This window comes from Monodelphis domestica, chromosome 1 (genome assembly GCF_027887165.1).
Source record: "Monodelphis domestica isolate mMonDom1 chromosome 1, mMonDom1.pri, whole genome shotgun sequence".
NCBI lineage: Eukaryota > Metazoa > Chordata > Mammalia > Didelphimorphia > Didelphidae > Monodelphis > Monodelphis domestica.
This window is the reverse complement of record NC_077227.1, coordinates 20,956,673-20,975,755: the sequence shown is the minus strand read 5'-3', so window position 1 is coordinate 20,975,755 and position 19,083 is coordinate 20,956,673. Positions and strand designations below refer to the sequence as shown.

At 45.0% G+C, this 19,083-nt stretch overlaps 1 protein-coding gene across 11 annotated transcripts in view; it reads left to right on the top strand.

The window, feature by feature from the left end:
• ANK3 (ankyrin 3) overlaps positions 1–19,083 on the top strand; it is a 754,092-nt gene that overhangs the window by 710,304 nt on the left and 24,705 nt on the right. For 8 of the 11 annotated variants that reach the window (XM_056795855.1, XM_056795832.1, XM_007478282.3 and 5 more), the window contains 3 exons: positions 12,338–12,412; positions 15,360–15,491; positions 16,398–16,541. In XM_056795855.1, the coding sequence (XP_056651833.1) occupies positions 12,338–12,412; positions 15,360–15,491; positions 16,398–16,541 (351 nt within the window). Of the gene's footprint in view, positions 1–3,923; positions 11,694–12,337; positions 12,413–15,359; positions 15,492–16,397; positions 16,542–19,083 lie in introns of all 11 variants that reach the window. The other 3 variants (XM_056795804.1, XM_056795810.1, XM_056795799.1) reach the window with 2 other exon arrangements.

Below are 19,083 nucleotides of genomic sequence, written 5' to 3'. Positions count from 1 at the left end.
TCTCTAGGTTTTTCAGATTTTCCTTGGATAACATAGAGTGAGACCCCAATGGACTTGGAGCTCCAGTCACAAATGATCTACGAGCTGGTCCAGATCAGTAATGCAAACGTCAAAGAATCTCGAGGTGGACAGAATTATCTGCCACTATTTTCCTCACTTACCACTGCTAGGAAGTGCCCATCATGGTGTTTAGCTATGACTAAAATATTCAGAGCCTCTTCCTCTCCACTCAGGAAAAAGAAGCAGTTAGTGTTGTGTGTGTTGATAGAAGAGTGAAAGAGTTACTAACTGTGAGGGATGGAGAAAAGATGGGTGAGGACAGAGCCAAAGAGAAAGGAAGTGAACCTGACTAGATGGAATCATGGCCCTAGAGCTGGAAGGGTATGACCTTTGACTAGATGGAATCATGTCCCTAGAGCTGGAAGGGTATGACCTTTGACTAGATGGAATCATGGCCCTAGAGCTGGAAGGGTATGACCTTTGACTAGATGGAATCATGGCCCTAGAGCTGGAAGGGTATGACCTTTGACTAGATGGAATCATGGCCCTAGAGCTGGAAGGGTATGACCTTTGACTAGATGGAATCATGGCCCTAGAGCTGGAAGGGTATGACCTTTGACTAGATGGAATCATGTCCCTAGAGCTGGAAGGGTATGACCTTTGACTAGATGGAATCATGGCCCTAGAGCTGGAAGGGTATGACCTTTGACTAGATGGAATCATGGCCCTAGAGCTGGAAGGGTATGACCTTTGACTAGATGGAATCATGTCCCTAGAGCTGGAAGGGTATGACCTTTGACTAGATGGAATCATGGCCCTAGAGCTGGAAGGGTATGACCTTTGACTAGATGGAATCATGGCCCTAGAGCTGGAAGCTCCTTTTTCAAATCAGGAAACAAAAAGCCAGACAGGTGAATTCACTCACCCAAAATCACACTGGAAGGAAGTGGCAGAGCTAGGAAACCTCCAAGCCCCTGAGCTCCCTACTGCTGTGCAGACTGGCTTGAGGGCCAGATCTCCACATATTCCAAATACCCATAGAATTGGAGACTGTTTTACCAATCATAGAGCCTTTACGCTGTTCGATTTGGAGGAGGCTTTGGAATGAAGAAAGTCAGAGCTGAGAGGGGCCTTAGGATATCATTTGTTAGAGGCAGAAAGAACCTTAGAATGTATATTGTCAAAACTGGAAGGGACCTTAGAAGACAGACTGGGAGGGCCCTTAGAGTATAGAATGTCAGGGATGACTGGGGCAGCAAGATAGTTCAGTAGATAGAGAACCAAGCCTAGAGTTGGGAAGTTCTTGGTTCAAAAGTGGCCTCAGATACCTCCTAGCTGGGTGACCCTGTACAAGTCACTTACCCCCAATCGCTTAACCCCTATCACTGTTCTACCTTGGAACCAATATATCATATTGATTCTAAGGTAAGGGTCAAAAAATAAAAAAAATAAAAGGAATGTCAGGGCTAGGAGGGCCATGAGAACAGAATTCAGAGTTAGAAGCAATCTTAGAATATAGAATGACAGAATCAGAAGGGACTTTAGAAGCTAGAAGGGATTCTAGAACGTAGAATATTAGAGTAAGAAGGCACCCTAGATATCGACTTGCCCAACCACCTTATTATCCCAATTAAAAAAAAAAACACATCTAGAAAGAGGTGCCCCAGCTGGTTCATGACAACGCTTGGACCCCAAAGCAGATTTTCTCACTACGTTCTAGCCATTCTATCCCATGACCCTATGCTATTTTCTTTTGAAGAAAGTAAGAAGCAAGAAATTGTTTTTTAGGACTTCTTTATCTTCCAAAGCAAAAAAATTTTTAACAAACAACACATTGCCAGTCTCTAGCATTTACACCAACGAGACTACTTCTGAGAAGCAGTGTCTAGCAAATTAGCATCCACAGAGCTCCCCCAATGGTCCCTGCACCTTTGAACCCCGCCATCTTTGTATTTGCAATGAATGATGCCCTTCCAACTAGCTCATTGCATTTCCCAGAGAGTGGGTAGGTGCAGTTGTGGGAGCATCACACCAGCATTAGGGGGCCCCATTCTAGAGTTGAGTCTTCCCTAGTTCTTCCAGCTTTTTAAAAATTAAGATGAAAGCCCCAGAAAGGATGTCTTCTGAATATTTGAATTTAAATGTACACTAGGAATGAACATCTTCACCCTTGTGGGAATAGCTGCTAATCCAAGAAGTGGATTGTAGCATTGATTGACACGGGCACGCCACGAAGAGGAGCATAAAGAGAGGAGGAGTCTTCCGCTTGCCCTTCGCATTTCCATATTATTCTGAACTGGTGTTTTTTGGAAGTGAACTTTGAACTAGAACACTGACTCCTTGACGGCTGACTCACGTCTTTGTTGTGATCTCGGTCTGTAGTCGTAGAAAGGTGGGGGACTTGGTCAGCCTTGACCTTCAGTGACTCCCCAACTTCTGGCCCCCTTGCCGGACGACCAGTGGGGTTGGCCTCGCCCCCATAGGCCATAGCTCTTCAGACATCATGGCCATATTCTGAAAATGTTCTAGAGTGATTGACCACCTTTACAACTGAGAGATCTGGTGGGGCGGAGGGTGGATAAGGAAGTACACTGTACCTACTGTGGGTGATTAAAACATGTTGAAAACTGAACCTGAACCTTTGTGGCTTTTGTATTTCCCCCATGATACCTTTTGAGAATTTCAAGTGAAGGATTGCTAGAGTACCAACAATAGTGTTAAGACAGCTCTCCTAGGTGAACTCTGGGGTGATGCGGATGGCGTTAGATATGGGTTGAAGAAATTCCTTAAAAGACAATGTTAGATACTAGATTTACGAAAAATCTCAAAAGGTACCAAGACACCTTCTTTCATGGAAAAAGTGTGCTCTTCTTTTAAAATGCCTCCTGTGGAATATTTTTCAAGTGTATATATGATGCATATAATCTGGCATAATAACTGTTTCCCACTTTTGCTTGTTTTTGACATGATATACTGTGCATGACACTGATATTTTTGGTTGCTTTGCTTGCTTACGTTGACCACGAATCATATTTTTTCCATTTGTCACGTGTGACACCTGCTCTTTAAGCCATTTCATGTTTCTTTTTTTTTTCTTTAAGTTTATATTTATCCAAATAAAAGGAATATACTGCATGGAAAAAAAATCAGATGCAAAAAATTCCTTTTTGTTTTTTTTTTCCTTTTAAATTCCGACTCAGAACCTTTCTTGCTCTTATTGGCTTTATGAGTGTGAAGCGTAACCGAATTGTGCATGGGAGAAAAAGATTGGAATTCCAGTGGCTTCACAAGTTTGCATATCAGTTGCCTGTCACTGAAGAGATTTTGGGTTCTGCATGAAGTAGGCTTTGAGTGGCTTTTGACAAAGTTTTCTAGATACTTCTGTCAACCTACACGAGTTTATATTGTTTTAAATAGGTGCAATCTATGCCGCTAAAAGGTGCCAAAGGGAGGACATTGTAAATTACTAAAACGATAATCATTTGGTTGCACAAACATACAGGCAAAACGGAACCACTAGTGTGATTTCAAAAGTAGCACATGGGAAAGTCAATAGGAAGTAAGAGAAGAATTTTGAGTTCTGGTTATTTTTTTCCTCATCCGTGGATCTTTTCTTTGGGTTTTCTGTTTTCCATTGTTGGTACATTTGGTTGCTGCGTGCCTTCCATCTTTAATTTCTCATCGCTCCTCACTTTTATATATTTCCGTAATTTTTACTTTGAATCAGTTATGAATATGTGAAATGTTTTTTTTTCTTGTTCTTTTTCAGTTATTCTTTTGCCTCTCCCATTCTGAATCATGCAAACAATTGTACTTGCTTTCATAATATTTGCAAATTTACTGACCAATTTTCTTCTCTGGTCTCTCTGTTTTTCAAACATTTTTGTTGATTTTTATGTTTGATTTTGATTTTAAAATTTAAGAAACAGTTGAACGGAGTGCAGGAACCACGAGATCCCTACCCGTCACTTGTTCCTCATACAAGTCATTCTTTTCTACGAGACCCTATCAGTCCTGGACGACAGCTCCAATGACAGTGCCCGGACAAACCAAGTCAGGCTTGACTTCCTTGTCCAATTCTTCTTCTAATACTCCATCAGCTTCTCCATTAAAGTCAATATGGTCTGTTTCTTCTCCTTCTCCAATCAAATCCACCTTAGGCGCTTCAACAACTTCTTCAGTTAAATCCATTAGCGATGTGGCATCTCCAATTAGATCCTTCCGGACAGTGTCTTCACCAATAAAAACGGTTGTTTCACAGCCTCCCTACAATATCCAAGTCTCTTCTGGGTCACTTGTTAGAACTCCCACCATAACTGAGGCTGCTATCACGCCTTTAAAAGGGCTGGCGTCCAGTTCAGCATTTTCCTCTCGGACCTCCCCGGTGACCACAGCCGGCTCCCTTTTGGAGAGGTCATCCATTACCATGACTCCCCCAGCATCCCCTAAGTCCAACATTAACATGTATACTTCGACCTTGCCCTTTAAGTCTATCATCACATCTGCAGCACCACTGGTGTCTTCACCTTTAAAGTCCGTGGTGTCTCCCGCTAAATCGGCAGTCGATGCTGTTTCCTCCACCAAAGTGATGGTGGCATCTTCTCTCTCTTCTCCCGTGAAACATATGACTGGGCACGCAGAGGTAGCATTAGTTAATGGGTCTATTTCGCCTCTGAAATATCCATCATCTTCAGCTTTAATTAATGGAGCCAAAGCTTCAGCCACTGCCACACTACAAGAAAAGATTTCCGCAGCCACCAACTCCATTAGCTGCGGCGTTAGTGCAGCCGCCGATACGGTCGAGAAAGTGTTTTCCACCACAAGCGCCATGCCATTTTCCCCACTCAGGTCCTACGTGTCTTCAGCGCCATCTGCTTTTCAGGCTATGAGAACTCCTTCTGTGAGTGCCCTCTACACATCCCTGGGGTCCTCGATATCAGCAACTACCTCATCAGTGACTTCATCCACAATAACTGTGCCCGTCTACTCTGTAGTCAATGTTTTGTCAGAACCAGCACTGAAGAAGCTCCCAGACTCCACCTCGATTACAAAATCTGCAGCCGCCTTGTTGTCACCCATTAAAACATTGACTCCAGAGACACGTCCTCAGCCCCACTTCAATCGGGCATCTTCCCCAATGAAGTCATCCTTGTTCCTCTCGCCCTCTGCTCTTAAACTGTCCACGCCGTCTTCTTTGTCATCAAGTCAGGAGATACTGAAGGATGTCGCTGAGATGAAAGAGGACCTAATACGAATGACCGCCATCTTGCAGACAGATGTGGCCGAGGAAAAACCGTTCCAACCAGAACCGACCAAAGAGGGGAGAATCGACGATGAAGAACCGTTTAAGATTGTGGAGAAAGTCAAGGAAGACTTGGTCAAAGTTAGTGAGATTCTCAAGAAGGATGTGTGTGTGGAGAGCAAAGGGGCATCTGTCGTTTTGAAAAATGACAAAGGACACTCCGCTGAAGAGGACTGGACAGAGTTTAGTTCAGAAGAAATAAAGGAAGCAAGACAGCAAGCCTCTCCGTGCCCTCTTGCATCCGCACCAGAGAAGGTCCAAATAAAAGCAAAAACCACGTCTGAAAAGGATTACAACCTGACCAAAGTAATCGATTACTTAACCAATGATATCGGGAGTAGCTCGTTAACGAACTTAAAGTACAAGCTTGAGGATGCAAAGAAAGATGGCGAGGAGAGGCAGAAAAGGATTTTAAAACCAGCAATCGCTTTGCAGGAGCACAAGCTTAAGATGCCTCCGGCCTCCATGAGGCCCTCCACCTCGGAAAAAGAATTGTGCAAAATCGCAGATTCCTTCTACGGGACTGACACCATCTTGGAATCTCCCGACGATTTCTCTCAACACGACCAAGATAAAAGCCCCTTATCGGACAGCGGCTTCGAAACGAGAAGCGAGAAGACGCCTTCCGCGCCCCAGAGCGCAGAGAGCACGGGTCCCAAACCCCTTTTCCACGAAGTTCCCATCCCTCCGGTCATCACAGAGACAAGGACCGAAGTGGTTCACGTGATCCGGAGCTACGAGCCTTCTTCGGGAGAGATCGCCGAGGCCCAAGAAAGGCCCCTGTCGCCCAAGCCCTCGCCACCCTTCATGGAACTGGAGCCAAAGCCGACCACGTCGAGTATTAAAGAGAAGGTCAAAGTATTTCAGATGAAAGCCAACGGGGAAGAGGAGGACCGTAGCCGGGCGACGGGCAAAGGCGTCCGCGTCAAAGAAGAGACCCACATAACCACGACCACGCGGATGGTGTACCACTCGCCGCCGGGCAGCGAAGGCAGCTCGGAGAGGATCGAGGAAACCATGTCTGTCCACGACATCATGAAAGCCTTTCAGTCCGGACGGGACCCGTCCAAGGAACTGGCAGGTCTGTTTGAGCACAAGTCTGCCGTGTCACCAGACGTGCACAAGTCTGCTGCTGAGACCCCAGCCCAGCATGCAGAGAGGGACAGCCCAATGAAACCCAAACTGGAGCGTATAATAGAGGTCCACATCGAAAAAGGTAACCAAGCCGAACCCACTGAAGTCATTATTAGAGAGACCAAAAAGCATCCCGAAAAGGAAATGTTTGTGTATCAGAAAGACTTATCTCGGGGCGATATTAACCTAAAAGATTTTCTGCCTGAGAAACATGAGGCTTTTCCCGGTTCAGAGGAGCAGGGCCCGCCAGAGGAAGAGGAGCTAACCGCGGAGGAGTCCCTGCCTTCCTACCTAGAGTCTTCGAGAGTAAACACTCCCGTGTCCCAGGAAGAAGACAGCCGCCCTAGTTCTGCCCAACTCATGTCTGATGACTCGTACAAAACGTTGAAGCTCTTGAGTCAGCACTCAGTAGAATACCATGAGGATGAGTTGTCAGAACTAAGAGGGGAGTCTTACAGGTTTGCTGAGAAAATGCTTCTTTCAGAAAAGCTAGATGTGTCTCACTCTGACACTGAGGAGTCGGCTACAGACCACGCTGTAGCCCTTAGTGTGGAGCTACAGGGGTCTGATAGGCGATCCAGGGACAAAGTAGCCCCCAAGAGAGAGATCCTCTCCAAAATCTATAAAGATGTGTCCGAAAATGGTCTAGGGAAGGTGCCCAAAGATGAGCCCTTTGATAAAGTGACAGTCTTGCACTACACGGGAGATGTTAGTAGCCCCAAACATGCCATGTGGATGCGCTTTACTGAGGACAGATTAGACAGAGGTAGAGAGAAGTTGCTATATGAAGACAGGGTGGACAGGACCGTTAAGGAGGCAGAAGAGAAACTGACCGAAGTGTCCCAGTTTTTCCGGGACAAAACAGAAAAGCTGAATGACGAGCTGCAGTCTCCCGAGAAAAAGGCTCGCCCCCAGAATGGCAAGGACGCCCATTCTCCCCAGAGCTCCGCCAGCAGCAGCCCCGAGAAGTTACCGCTGACCGAGTCGCTGACCGCCAGCGACGACGGGGCTAAAGCCAGGCAGCCGGGGCGTGACGGGAAGGGCTTCCCCAAGGCCGAGGAGAGAAGGGCGGCCAGTCTGCCCAGCAGTCCTGAGCGGAAGCTCCTGTCCAAACAGACTGAGGATGGCCCCCTGACCGGGGAGCCCCGAGGAGGAGAAGGAGGAGGAGGAGGAGGAGGTACTTCCCAGAGCAAAGCCGCCGAGGGCGGCTTCCAGCTCAAACAATCCAAACTCAGTTCCATCCGTTTAAAATTCGAACAGAGCATCCATCCGAAAAGCAAAGACGTGTCTGCAGAAGAAAGAAAGCCGGACGGCCCGTCCAAAATCCCGATTAAAAAAGTCCAGGAAAGCAAACTCCCCCTTCACCAAGCGTACAGTAGAGAAAAGCCGCCGAAGGTCGCCGGCCCTGCAGAGGGAGGTGGATCTTTGCAAAGGGAACTGCCGGCCACAAAACGAGAGCAGCCCCAAAACGGGGAAGCGGCCGTAGGCGAGGCCGGCTCTGCCGAGGTCGAGAGACCGAGAACTGAAACGTCCAGTCCGTCGGTGCCTGAGCGTTACGCTGAGCCGCAGCCCAAAGACTTGGCCCATAGCGTGAGCTCAGACTTGGCGACTAAGGGACCGTGGGACAAAAAGATTTTTAGAACATGGGAAAGTTCAGGGGCGACTAACCATAAGGCGCAGAAAGAAAAACTCTCCCATGTCCTTGTTCACGATGTGCAAGAAAATCACGTTGACCGCCCCGAGAATCAGGGTCTCGATTCCAAGAGCGAGTCGATCTCTGTGTCTGAGAGAGAACACCCGTTGCTAACCAATGGAGCTCACTCCGAAATTAAGGAAGTGACTGTAAAATCTCCATCCAAAAAGGTTTTGTATAGGGAGTTTGTGGTTAAAGAAGGGGGGCGCACCCCCGAGACTGGTGACCAGGCACCCCAGAAAGGCGAAGGCACGGCCGTGTCACACATCCCGGTCCGAATTGCCGAGGAGAGGAAAATGTTATCATCCTCTGCCATTCCCGATGGTTTCTGTGACCAATCCAAATTCCCCCGATATGAACTGTCCCCCAAATCGCCCCAGTCCAGTTTGAGTAAAGAGACATTTGAGACCCATCAGCTCAACTCTGTAAAAGAGGAAAAGGTCACTTATTCCGAGATCAGTAAAATCTCCAAGCATCAGAGTTACGTAGGGTTGTGTCCTCCCCTGGAGGAAACCGAGACCTCCCCTACCAAATCTCCCGATTCCCTAGAATTTAGCCCAGGCAAGGAGTCTCCCTCCAGTGATTTATTTGACCACAGTCCCATGGATGGGTTGGCAAAGGCGGCACCATTAGCAGAGACAGAGGGAGGGAAGGAAATAAAGACTCTGCCCGTTTATGTTAGTTTTGTCCAAGTAGGAAAACAATACGAAAAGGAAGTGCACCAAGGAAACGTAAAGAGAATTGTAAGTCAGGAATGTAAAACAGTGCAGGAGACCCGAGGGGCATTCTATACCACCAGACAGCAAAAGCAGCCCCCCTCTCCCCAAGGGAGCCCAGAAGATGACACTCTAGAGCAGGTGTCCTTCTTGGACAGCTCTGGGAAGAGCCCCTTGACCCCAGAAACCCCCAGCTCAGAGGAAGTGAGTTACGAATTTACTTCTAAGACCCCTGACTCACTTATAGCTTATATACCAGGCAAGCCCAGCCCAATTCCTGAGGTTTCTGAGGAGTCAGAGGAGGAAGAGCAGGTTAAATCGACTTCCCTAAAACAAATGGCAGCCATTGACCTAGAAATGTCCAGCCCTCTGAGCAAAGACTCTCCCAAAAGATCCAAAGGTAACAGAGTCGCCTATATTGAGTTTCCGCCTCCCCCGCCACTGGATGCGGACCAGGCAGAGCCAGAGAGGAAGCCTCCTTATTCACCCGAGAGGGAGGTAGAAATGACCGAAGTCAGCCTCCAGGACGAGCATGACAAATACCAGCTGGCCGAGCCCGTCATCCGAGTGCAGCCCCCCTCTCCGGTTCCTCCCGGGGCGGATGTCAGTGACTCCAGTGACGATGAATCCATCTACCAACCCGTCCCGATAAAAAAGTACACTTTCAAGTTAAAGGATGTAGAAGACGATCAGAAAGAGGCTTCCAAGCCCAAAAGTTCTGAAAAGGCACCCGCTGCGAAAGAGTCGGGAAGCCATGGCTCTAGGAAGGAAAGCGAACTGGACATCGGCCTCGATTCGCCCCAAAATGAGATAGCCCAGAATGGGAACAACGACCAGTCCATCACCGAGTGTTCCATAGCCACCACAGCCGAGTTCTCTCATGACACAGACGCGACCGAAATCGATTCTCTGGACGGCTACGACCTGCAAGACGAAGACGATGGCCTCACGGAGAGCGATTCGAAGCTCCCTGGCCAAACCGTTGAGATAAAAAAGGATGTGTGGAACACGGAGGGTATTTTAAAGCCATCTGACCGCTCTTTTAGTCAAAGTAAGCTTGAAGTGATTGAGGAGGAGGAGGGCAAGGTAGGGCCCGAGGAAGAAAAGCCACTGTCCAAAGGCTCCGCGTCAGACAAGTCTCCCGATAAAACCGAGCAGAAGTCAGGGACCCAGTTTTTCACCCTGGAAGGCAGACATCCCGATAGGTCTGTGTTTCCAGATACCTATTTCAGCTACAAGGTAGATGAAGAATTTGCCACCCCTTTCAAGACAGTAGCCACCAAAAGTCTAGATTTCGATCCTTGGTCTAATAACCGGGGTGACGATGAAGTGTTTGAGACCAAATCCAGGGAAGACGAATCCAAGCCATTCGGTCTGGCGGTAGAAGACCGCTCTCAAGCCACGACCCCAGATACCACCCCAGCCAGAACGCCAACCGATGAAAGTACCCCAACTAGTGAACCCAACCCCTTCCCATTTCACGAAGGGAAGATGTTTGAGATGACTCGCAGTGGCGCAATTGACATGAGCAAGAGGGATTTTGTTGAAGAGAGGCTCCAATTTTTCCAGATTGGTGAGCATACTTCTGAAGGGAAGTCAGGGGACAAGGGGGAAGGGGATAAGCCCATGGGCACTGCCATCACACAGCCACAGTCAGGGGACACCACAGTAGAAACAGACCTAGAGAGAAAAGTAGAGGCAACCGCAGTTGAACACAAACCCGCCATTCAGCCCGGTGGAGAGTGTCAGGAGGCAGCACCCAGTAGTAGCCCACCGGAGAAGCCACCGGCAGTGGCCACCGCTTCCAAAGTCGATCCCAAGCTGCGCACGCCAATCAAAATGGGGATTTCCGCTTCCACCATGACCATGAAGAAAGATGGCCCCGGAGAAGGGGCAGAGAAAGTAGAAGCTATGCTTTCCAGTGGTCAGGGCTTAGAAAATGAACCCGTAACAGTGATTGCAAGTGCAGCAAGTAGCCAGAGAGACTTTAGGCCAAAAGAAAAGCATGATTTTCAAAAAGATAATTTTAATAACAACAACAATTTGGATTCATCCACTTTGCAGACAGATAATATTGCCAATAACGTAGTCCTCCCAGACCATTCCATAACCACTTGTACCACTGAGAAAGCTAACCCAGTGAAAAGCTCTTTAGGGGCATTGCAAGGACACTGTCTAAAAGAGACACAGAAAGTACCTGAAGAACAGAAAAAGAAAAAAGAATCCATAGGGCTTAGGCCAAAATCCAAACTTCCCATAAAGGCCACCTCCTCCAGAGATGCCTTCCCGCCAAAGCATGTTCCAAACAAGGCAGTGAGTAAAGGAAGGCAAGTTAGTAAGCCCGAGAGAGCCCAGACCCTTAATTCTTCTCCGTGTCTAGAAATAAGGTCCAGGATTCCAATTAAAAACCCAGCCAGAGAGAGCCTAGCCTTAGTCCGAGAATCAGGCGCCAAGCCAAAGCAAGGCCAGCTAGAAAAAGGCAAGATCAAACCGATTCCTTCCAAATTGCCAGTCAAGGTAAGATCTGCCTGTGTGGCCACTACCGCAGTGAAAGTGAGGAAAACCCAGCTCAGGGAAGTGTGTAAACATTCGATTGAATATTTTAAGGGAATTAGTGGTGAGACGCTAAAGCTCGTGGACCGCCTGTCTGAGGAAGACAAAAAGACGCAGCCCGAGGGGTCCGATGACGAAGACAGTACGTCCAGAAACACATCATCCTCAGAAGTTGCTCGGGTTTGCCCACCTCCCATTACACCGAAGTCCGCTAGAGATAAGAGAAAAGAGGCAGCGTCCTTAAAATCAAAGAATGGAAAGGCCGGCAGTGAGAGAAGGAGCAGTAGGAGGACTGGTGAGGATGAAGGCAGTCAGGTTTCTGGAGCGCTTTTGGCTCTCGTCCTGGAGATCCAGCCTAGTCTGTAAAACTTTCCCACTTGTTGATGCTAGTGCATGACCTGTCGTGATTGCCTGTGGAGTGACTTAACTGTAGTGTTCATTCTGTCATTGTCATCTGTCTGTGCTGTCTCCTAGAATCTTCTTTCTTCCTTTCTGAACAAATGCTACACCGTAGACAGCTAGGGAAGCATGCTGAAACCCATTGGTGTCATCCAACGCTTGAACGGTTTCCTTTCCATTGGGCTCTAACGAACACGGCTCTCTGTCCGAGGAGAGAAGCGACGTTAGCGTCTTCACCAAAACGAGGACTAGCATTGATTGTCGTAACCGTTTGTAGCGAGCTCATCATCAGCATGTTTAACTCCATTACACAAAAACATCCATTTAGTCGGACACTTGGCCTTACGCAGGTGGAAACATAACAAAGTATGTCAAAAAATTAAAAATTAAAAGAAAAAAAAAGATTTTTGTGTAGATCATTAGGATACATTTGAGTTTCAGCAATAGCCCCTCTGTAAAACCCAAGTACTTCTAAAGCACAATTTTCCAACAGGATGTCTTTCTCTATAAGTATTTTAACTAAGAAATTGTACATCGCAGGTCCGCAAAGTCCATGCGAACGGACAGATATCAGGATGGCCATTGTGGCTGATCATCTGGGACTGAGCTGGACAGGTGAGTGCTTGCCCGCCTGGAAGGAAAGAACGGCGAACCTGCCTCTCCTCTCCTGCCCTCCACCCATCAGAGCAGGCGAGAGGCAACTCAGAGCATCATTCCATGGTTTTTGGCCAGGCAGAATCTTTTTCCACGTCAGATACAAAGCGAAAAATAGCAAAGTGATCTTAGGAATGGGGGATCAAGGAATTTTAATTAGGCAAACTTCCTCTTCAACCAGAGTTTGTTGTGTTGCAATGTAGTCATTTCATTCAGTTAAGAGGAAGAGGCTTGGATAATTCAAAGCATTATTGGAAAATGCCAACAGTGCAGAAATGTGCATAAAAACGTATGTGTGTTTGACTTTGGAATGGCACTCTGGATGGCGTGTTAAGGATTGAAAAGCCCTCCTCGTCATCTTATTTGATCCCCATCACAGCTCTGAGGTGGATGCTATTATTTCCCCCATTTTACAGATGAGGAACCAGCCTGAGAGAGTTTTAGAGACTTGTGCTGGTCCACCTGACTAGTTAGTAGAGGAGGATTCAAACCTAGTTTTCCTAGTCTGGTCAAGACTGTCGCCATCTTGTGATGATGACATCACCTCGTTGGTAAGGCTTCTCAATGGAAAAGGTCCAACAGTCTATCACAAAGCCTTGGTAGCTGGGCAGGTTATTACTGGTCTTGTCCTCTTCTGGCCTGGGCTTCTAGGTGACCGACATGCCACCAGCAGTGTTCACTGGAGATATCAGGATGGCCATATTTACATAGCCCCACTCCTCCCATTGTATACATCCCCCTTCTACTCAGTGCTTAGCCTGAGCCTTACCCTGACCTGAAATCAGCCAAAAAATAAAATCTAAGAAGATGTTCTGGCTTCCTTCAGGGGTCAAATGCCTCCTCCCACATAAGATTTTTCTTTATGCCCTCGGGGGCTCATCACCCTCTTCCCCCCCCCCCCCCCCCCCCCGCCTCCTTGATCTCTACTACTGCCTCCCATGGACTTCGGTCTGTATGAGCAAGAGACCCTGTGCTGTAGTGGATGGAGGCCAGGAAACTCAGAAACATTCTGGCTGTGGGATCCTGGGTAAGTCATTTAACTGGGCAGAAGAAGGATGTGTTGTATAGATACTTAAATTGACACATACACATCTGATAGCAAGTAAGGCTCTTAAGTCCAAGGTGCCTCAAAGATGGTTGAATGAATGTTTATCGATTGTTTACTAGATCTCCGAGCCATGGAGAGGAGCTGACTCCAAGTCCAAGTCAGACTAAGCCACCCCACTGCATTCAGATTTGTCTCTGATTTTCAGCATGAATGACCTCTTTACTTTACTCCTCTATTTGACTGAATCATAATTTCCACATCTTCACAGATTGGAAATACTAAACCTCTTCCAGTCTCCTGTCCATGCTATGTTGGTGTACTCCAAAGATCCCTTTCCTTAGTTAAATCTAGCCTGTAATTTGACAGAGTGATTCAGGAAAGGGAATGATAATGAATTACCCCAAGATTTATCCATGTTTTGGTAGTGGCCCTGGAGGAAAGGCTTTTGAACCCTGCTCATAGCAGTGGGATCTAGAAACTCGGGCCAGAAGAGGACAGAACCAGGCATGCTCTGCCTGGCCAGAAAGGTTTCATGATTCAGTGTTGGATTTCTAACCATGAGAAGCCTCACTAACTTCAGAGAGACCCATCTCCATGGTGATGTCAACATCACAAGATGGCGACATTCTTGACCGAAGTAACTCATGAAGTTAGGTGTCTGCTAGTTCATCGAGGGGTCCAGATTTACAACAGTGAGAGGAATGCCTCACCTTGATGAAACTGGATCATTGACGTGCTGATTTCACAGAGGCAGGATGGGTTAGGGAAAAGTCCTGGACTTTGTCATAGGAACCCCAAGTTTGAATCCTGTCTTTGCCACTTATTGCCTTAAGTTCCATCTCAGCACTCTTCCCCTTCCTCAGGTACAAAATAAATGGATTACTGATTATCTGATAGCTGGGCAGTGAAGAAGACGTGATTTTCAGTCAAGCCTAATGGGATCAGAGGATGACTTCTGAGGTCCCTTCTAGAATCGGGGAGTCTATGAGGTTTTCAAGACTGAGACAGAGCCTTTGGCATAGTGTATAGTTTTGGAAGACTGGAGTACAAATTCCACTTCAGCCATTTACAAGCTGGGTGCCTCTGGACAAGACAATTAACATTTCTGAGACTCAGTTTCCTCATCTGTAAAGGAAGGCTAGCAATAGCATCTATATCAAGGATTGTTTTAGGTATCACATTATAATACAAAATATCCCAAGAGTCTTAGGGGTACCAAGACATGGGACATCCCATGTATGTAAAATATGCCAGGTCAAGTAAGTACCAGGTAAAAAGGATTTATCATTTTATTATTAAATAGTTATAAAAATGATTTGCTGATAGCACTCATAATTGAGTTTTCCTAGAAAAGTAATATAATTTGGGGCATTTTTTGAGGGGCGACATAATATTTACTAGCTTGTGATATCCACAATAGCAAAGCCTCCATTTTAGCTAAATATCTCCTCTCCCTCAGCCCCTTCCATGTTACTCTGCTCATAGCAGGTACATAACAAATTCTGTTAGATGGATAAATGAATCAGTGCGAACAAAGCAAATGACCTCCTACTTAATGTCAAAATTCCAGATTCTATTAGCATTCACGATGCAGCTCCATTTGAGGTTTTGCTTAGAGGTAGCTCTGTTGAGGTGATTATAGCTATAACCTGCAGGTGATCACATAATTGCTTTCCTCCCAAACTGAAGGAGTCAGGTTGAATCCCCAGGAGGCTAATTCAGTATTACCAAAAATTGCCACTAAACATCAGTTCTCTCATTTTCATTTCTGGTGCCTCCTAACAGGCATTTGCAGAAGTATGTGATGAAACCATAATGGGTGGTCTTCAAAAGCCTTTTGTTTTTCTTCTTGTTTTACAGAACTGGCGAGAGAACTGAATTTTTCCGTGGATGAGATCAACCAAATCCGTGTAGAAAATCCAAATTCTTTAATTGCTCAGAGCTTCATGTTATTAAAAAAATGGGTTACCCGAGATGGAAAAAATGCGACAAGTATGATAAGATATATTACTTCACCTTTGCCAACTCTCTTCCACTTAGTTTATGGGGAAATCATCCAGGCCAATGGATAGACCATTGGTCTGATGTATCAAGATATTAACTATGGAAGCTCAGCTTCAGATTTAGAGGACGTACGTGTGTGTGTGTGTGTGTGTGTGTGTGTGTGTGTGTGTGTGTGTGTGTGTGTGTGTAAGATCACCCAAAAGCTTTCTATCATGATTGTAACTTGATTGTAATTGCTGGAGTCAAAAAGTGGTAGCAATTGCTGGATAACCAAAAACTTGACCAAAAATCTGAGCTATTTAAAGTTCTAGGTGGGCAGGGAAGGGAAGAATTGGGGAGCAAACAAGTCATAACAAGACAAACATCACTTTGTTTGTTGCGCTGTCCCTCCGCTATTTCCCTTTTGCTTCCCACATTCTTTTGGCCAGACAGCCAAACCAAGACAATGTAGAGCTTTGGAATGAGTCATTTCCCTTGCCTTTGCCTGGGTCAGTACAGTATTGTAAGTAAGTATTCTAATTAACTTACTAAGTATCAAATGTGAGACAAATTGTTTTGGTAGTTGGCCATCTTATTGGAAGATTCTATTGATTATTTGACTAACTGGCAAAGAGAAGGAAAGATTTTTGGAAGTCTTGGCACCTTGTACTAGTTTGCTAGGCTATCTATGCCAGTCTTGTCAAGACAAGTAATTTATCAGATCATTGGCCGTGTCTTTCCTCCCATGTCCTGAGCTCTGAACCCCATCACTGACAGCCTCTTTGACAACAACTCAGACCTTGGAGGAGGCCAACCAAGAAGACAGGAAGTGAAGTAGACCTGATGTGTAGGGAATGGGGGAAATGTTCAACGTGTCCCAGTTTCCTTTTTCATCCTCTTTTTCCCTCTTTTCAGCTGATGCCTTAACTTCTGTCCTGACAAAAATTAACCGAATAGATATAGTGACCTTGCTGGAAGGACCAATATTTGATTACGGAAATATTTCTGGCACCCGGAGCTTTGCAGAAGAGAACAATGTTTTTCATGATCCTGTGGATGGTAATTGAATCTAGTTTTTTTTTTCATCATTTAATTAATTTGAAAGTTCAATCAATCGAGTCATTCAAAAAAGAAACTCAATTTTTATTCTTGTGGTCTTTAATTTCCCATCTTGAGAGCATTTTCCCTACTAGAATATCAACTATAGTCCATCTGTTTGCATGGAAGCATTGGTTTAAAACCCCAAAGTATGTTCATTTCTATGGCCATGAAATATGAAAAAGTGTTACCCAATTTTGTAAGATATTTTGATTCTTTAGCCCATTGCCAAAAGATCAAATCTCTAAAATAAGAAAGTTCTGTTTCTAAGCGGCAGAACGATGAGTTACATGAAACTTCCTCACTTTGACCATTTTAATTAAAAAAAAAACTAATAAAAAAAAGTGCTCTATTAGTTCTGTTGTTGCCACATGAACAATATAATATAGTCAGTCAATGAAACAGTTGCATAAATTCTTACGGTAATAGCAGGACTTCCTGGTCCTAAGTTGTATAACCACATAGCAGAGTACCAGGCACATTTTTTTGTTTGTTTTTTGCACATAATAGATATTTAATAAATATTGATTAATTGATGGGGGGAAATGTAGCCTTCAAAACTGAATTAATTTCTATTTAAATTTCTACAGGCTGACCCACTTCATAGCCATTGAGAAAGAGATATTTCTTGAATCATAAATTAAAGCCACCTTTGTGATACAGTGGGCAGAGATCAGAAATTATTAATAATTTTCTCCAAATGAACTATAGAGAATTTTCATTGCTATAAGCATTTTGCATGACCCGGCTAATTATACAGTCACTCAGCCTTTAGCTGTTGACATTTATCGTATTTAGAAATAACTCTGGTTGTTCAAATATTGCGATTGATTTGTCTGCCATCTTCTGTTTTACTGAAAGTGGTCCTCTCTCAATTGAAATTCCTATTGATGCTAAATTAAGAAAAGAAAGATTTTTTTCTTTTGGTGATGAGGGTTGGGAGAAGACTTGCTTTAATCTGTGCCCAAAGTTTTGAAAATATATTCAAAGCCTTTATTAAGAAAAGGAGAAAATTGCATCAATGCCAATAACCTTTTTCTCCACTAACTTTCCAATTCCAGATAGGCTAACTGTGACCGATGAGATTCACTAACTCGTGTTTTCTGTTTGTTGTGTGCAAAAGGATAACACGCCCAAATTATTAGATGACATTTGCTGTTTTCTAAAGAGAAAGGTTGGCACCAAATGGGACATGCCGTAGTCTCTGCACAATGTCCAAATGAGGAGTAACAATGGCAGAAATAATTAACTTAAACTAATGCCTCCTCACAATCGTGGTGGCTTCAAGGGCCATGACATGACTATAACCCTGCTGTGATGCTAATTGAATCCCTTTGGACTGGCCCAGAAGAGACTATTTTTCTAACAAATTTGCTATTGAAGCCAAACTCCAATGTAATAGCCTTTCATGTTCTTGAGTGAGAACTGAATATTATGACATCTTCATAAAATATTGTGAATATTTTTTCAAAAAATATTCATTCTATTAAAGGTACTGTATCTCTCTGGTCCCTTCTGATATTAAAGTCCTCAACCATAATTGCTTCAGGTTCAATTCAGGGAGTTTGGCTGCTACATATTTAATTATTCTCTCAAATTTTTATTTTTTTAAATGTAAATCTCTTGTGTAAATAAATTTGGAAATATACTGACCCCCTCAAAATGTCAGCCACACCAAATACCGCCACCAGTGGCATTAATTACGTGGCAGAATTTAGAATAAATTCCTGAGATTATGCTTGCCTACTTGGACCCAATTTTCATCCAGGCTTTAGTCTGGAAACATTCTGGTTCGTAATCATTCCATGCACGTCTAGAGAATGAATTGAATTTATAAGAAGAGGACAAATTGGTGTTGTATCCACATAAGGTCAACTGAAAATTTAGCCCTTTGCCTCTATGGAATGCTAACGGAAGAATTGTGTCTGTTACCAGTTTCTTCTGTCTCTCCTCTTCTCTGAAACCTTCCAGAACTTCCTTTCCTCACCAAGACCAGAAAGCTCTTGACCCTTCTCTGAGCTAAGGCAGGAAAAAAAAAAGGCCATGTAGTCTTGCTAAAAGAGAAAACGATTCCTCCCCTTTGGGGCAAGCTGGTAAAATGTTCCGGGTCCAAAGCACTCCTTTAGGTTTCCTAACACTCATCCTGTGCTCTCAGACTAATCTTTGTTGCTCCAGGGTCTTCATTGTTCATCTGTTCTCTTCTTTCTTTCATTTGATCAGTGGTTCTGACTGTTCCCATGTCACCAAGATCACCGCAGTCTCCCAGCTCACCAGCATCTCCTTACTCAATCCAGTCCTCTCTTCCGTATAACTTTACAGCAATGGAAGTTTTCATTTAGATCCTTTCCAGTAGTTACTACTGATTTTTAATCCCATATTTCTCCCTTTTTAGATCTCCCTTTGCTTCTGCTTAGGAGTCCAGTAACCTTTACTCAGTGGTTTCTTTTTTGGGCGTGAAGTCCCAGAAACTAGGCTTGTGGCAGACATATATCAGGCACTTAAA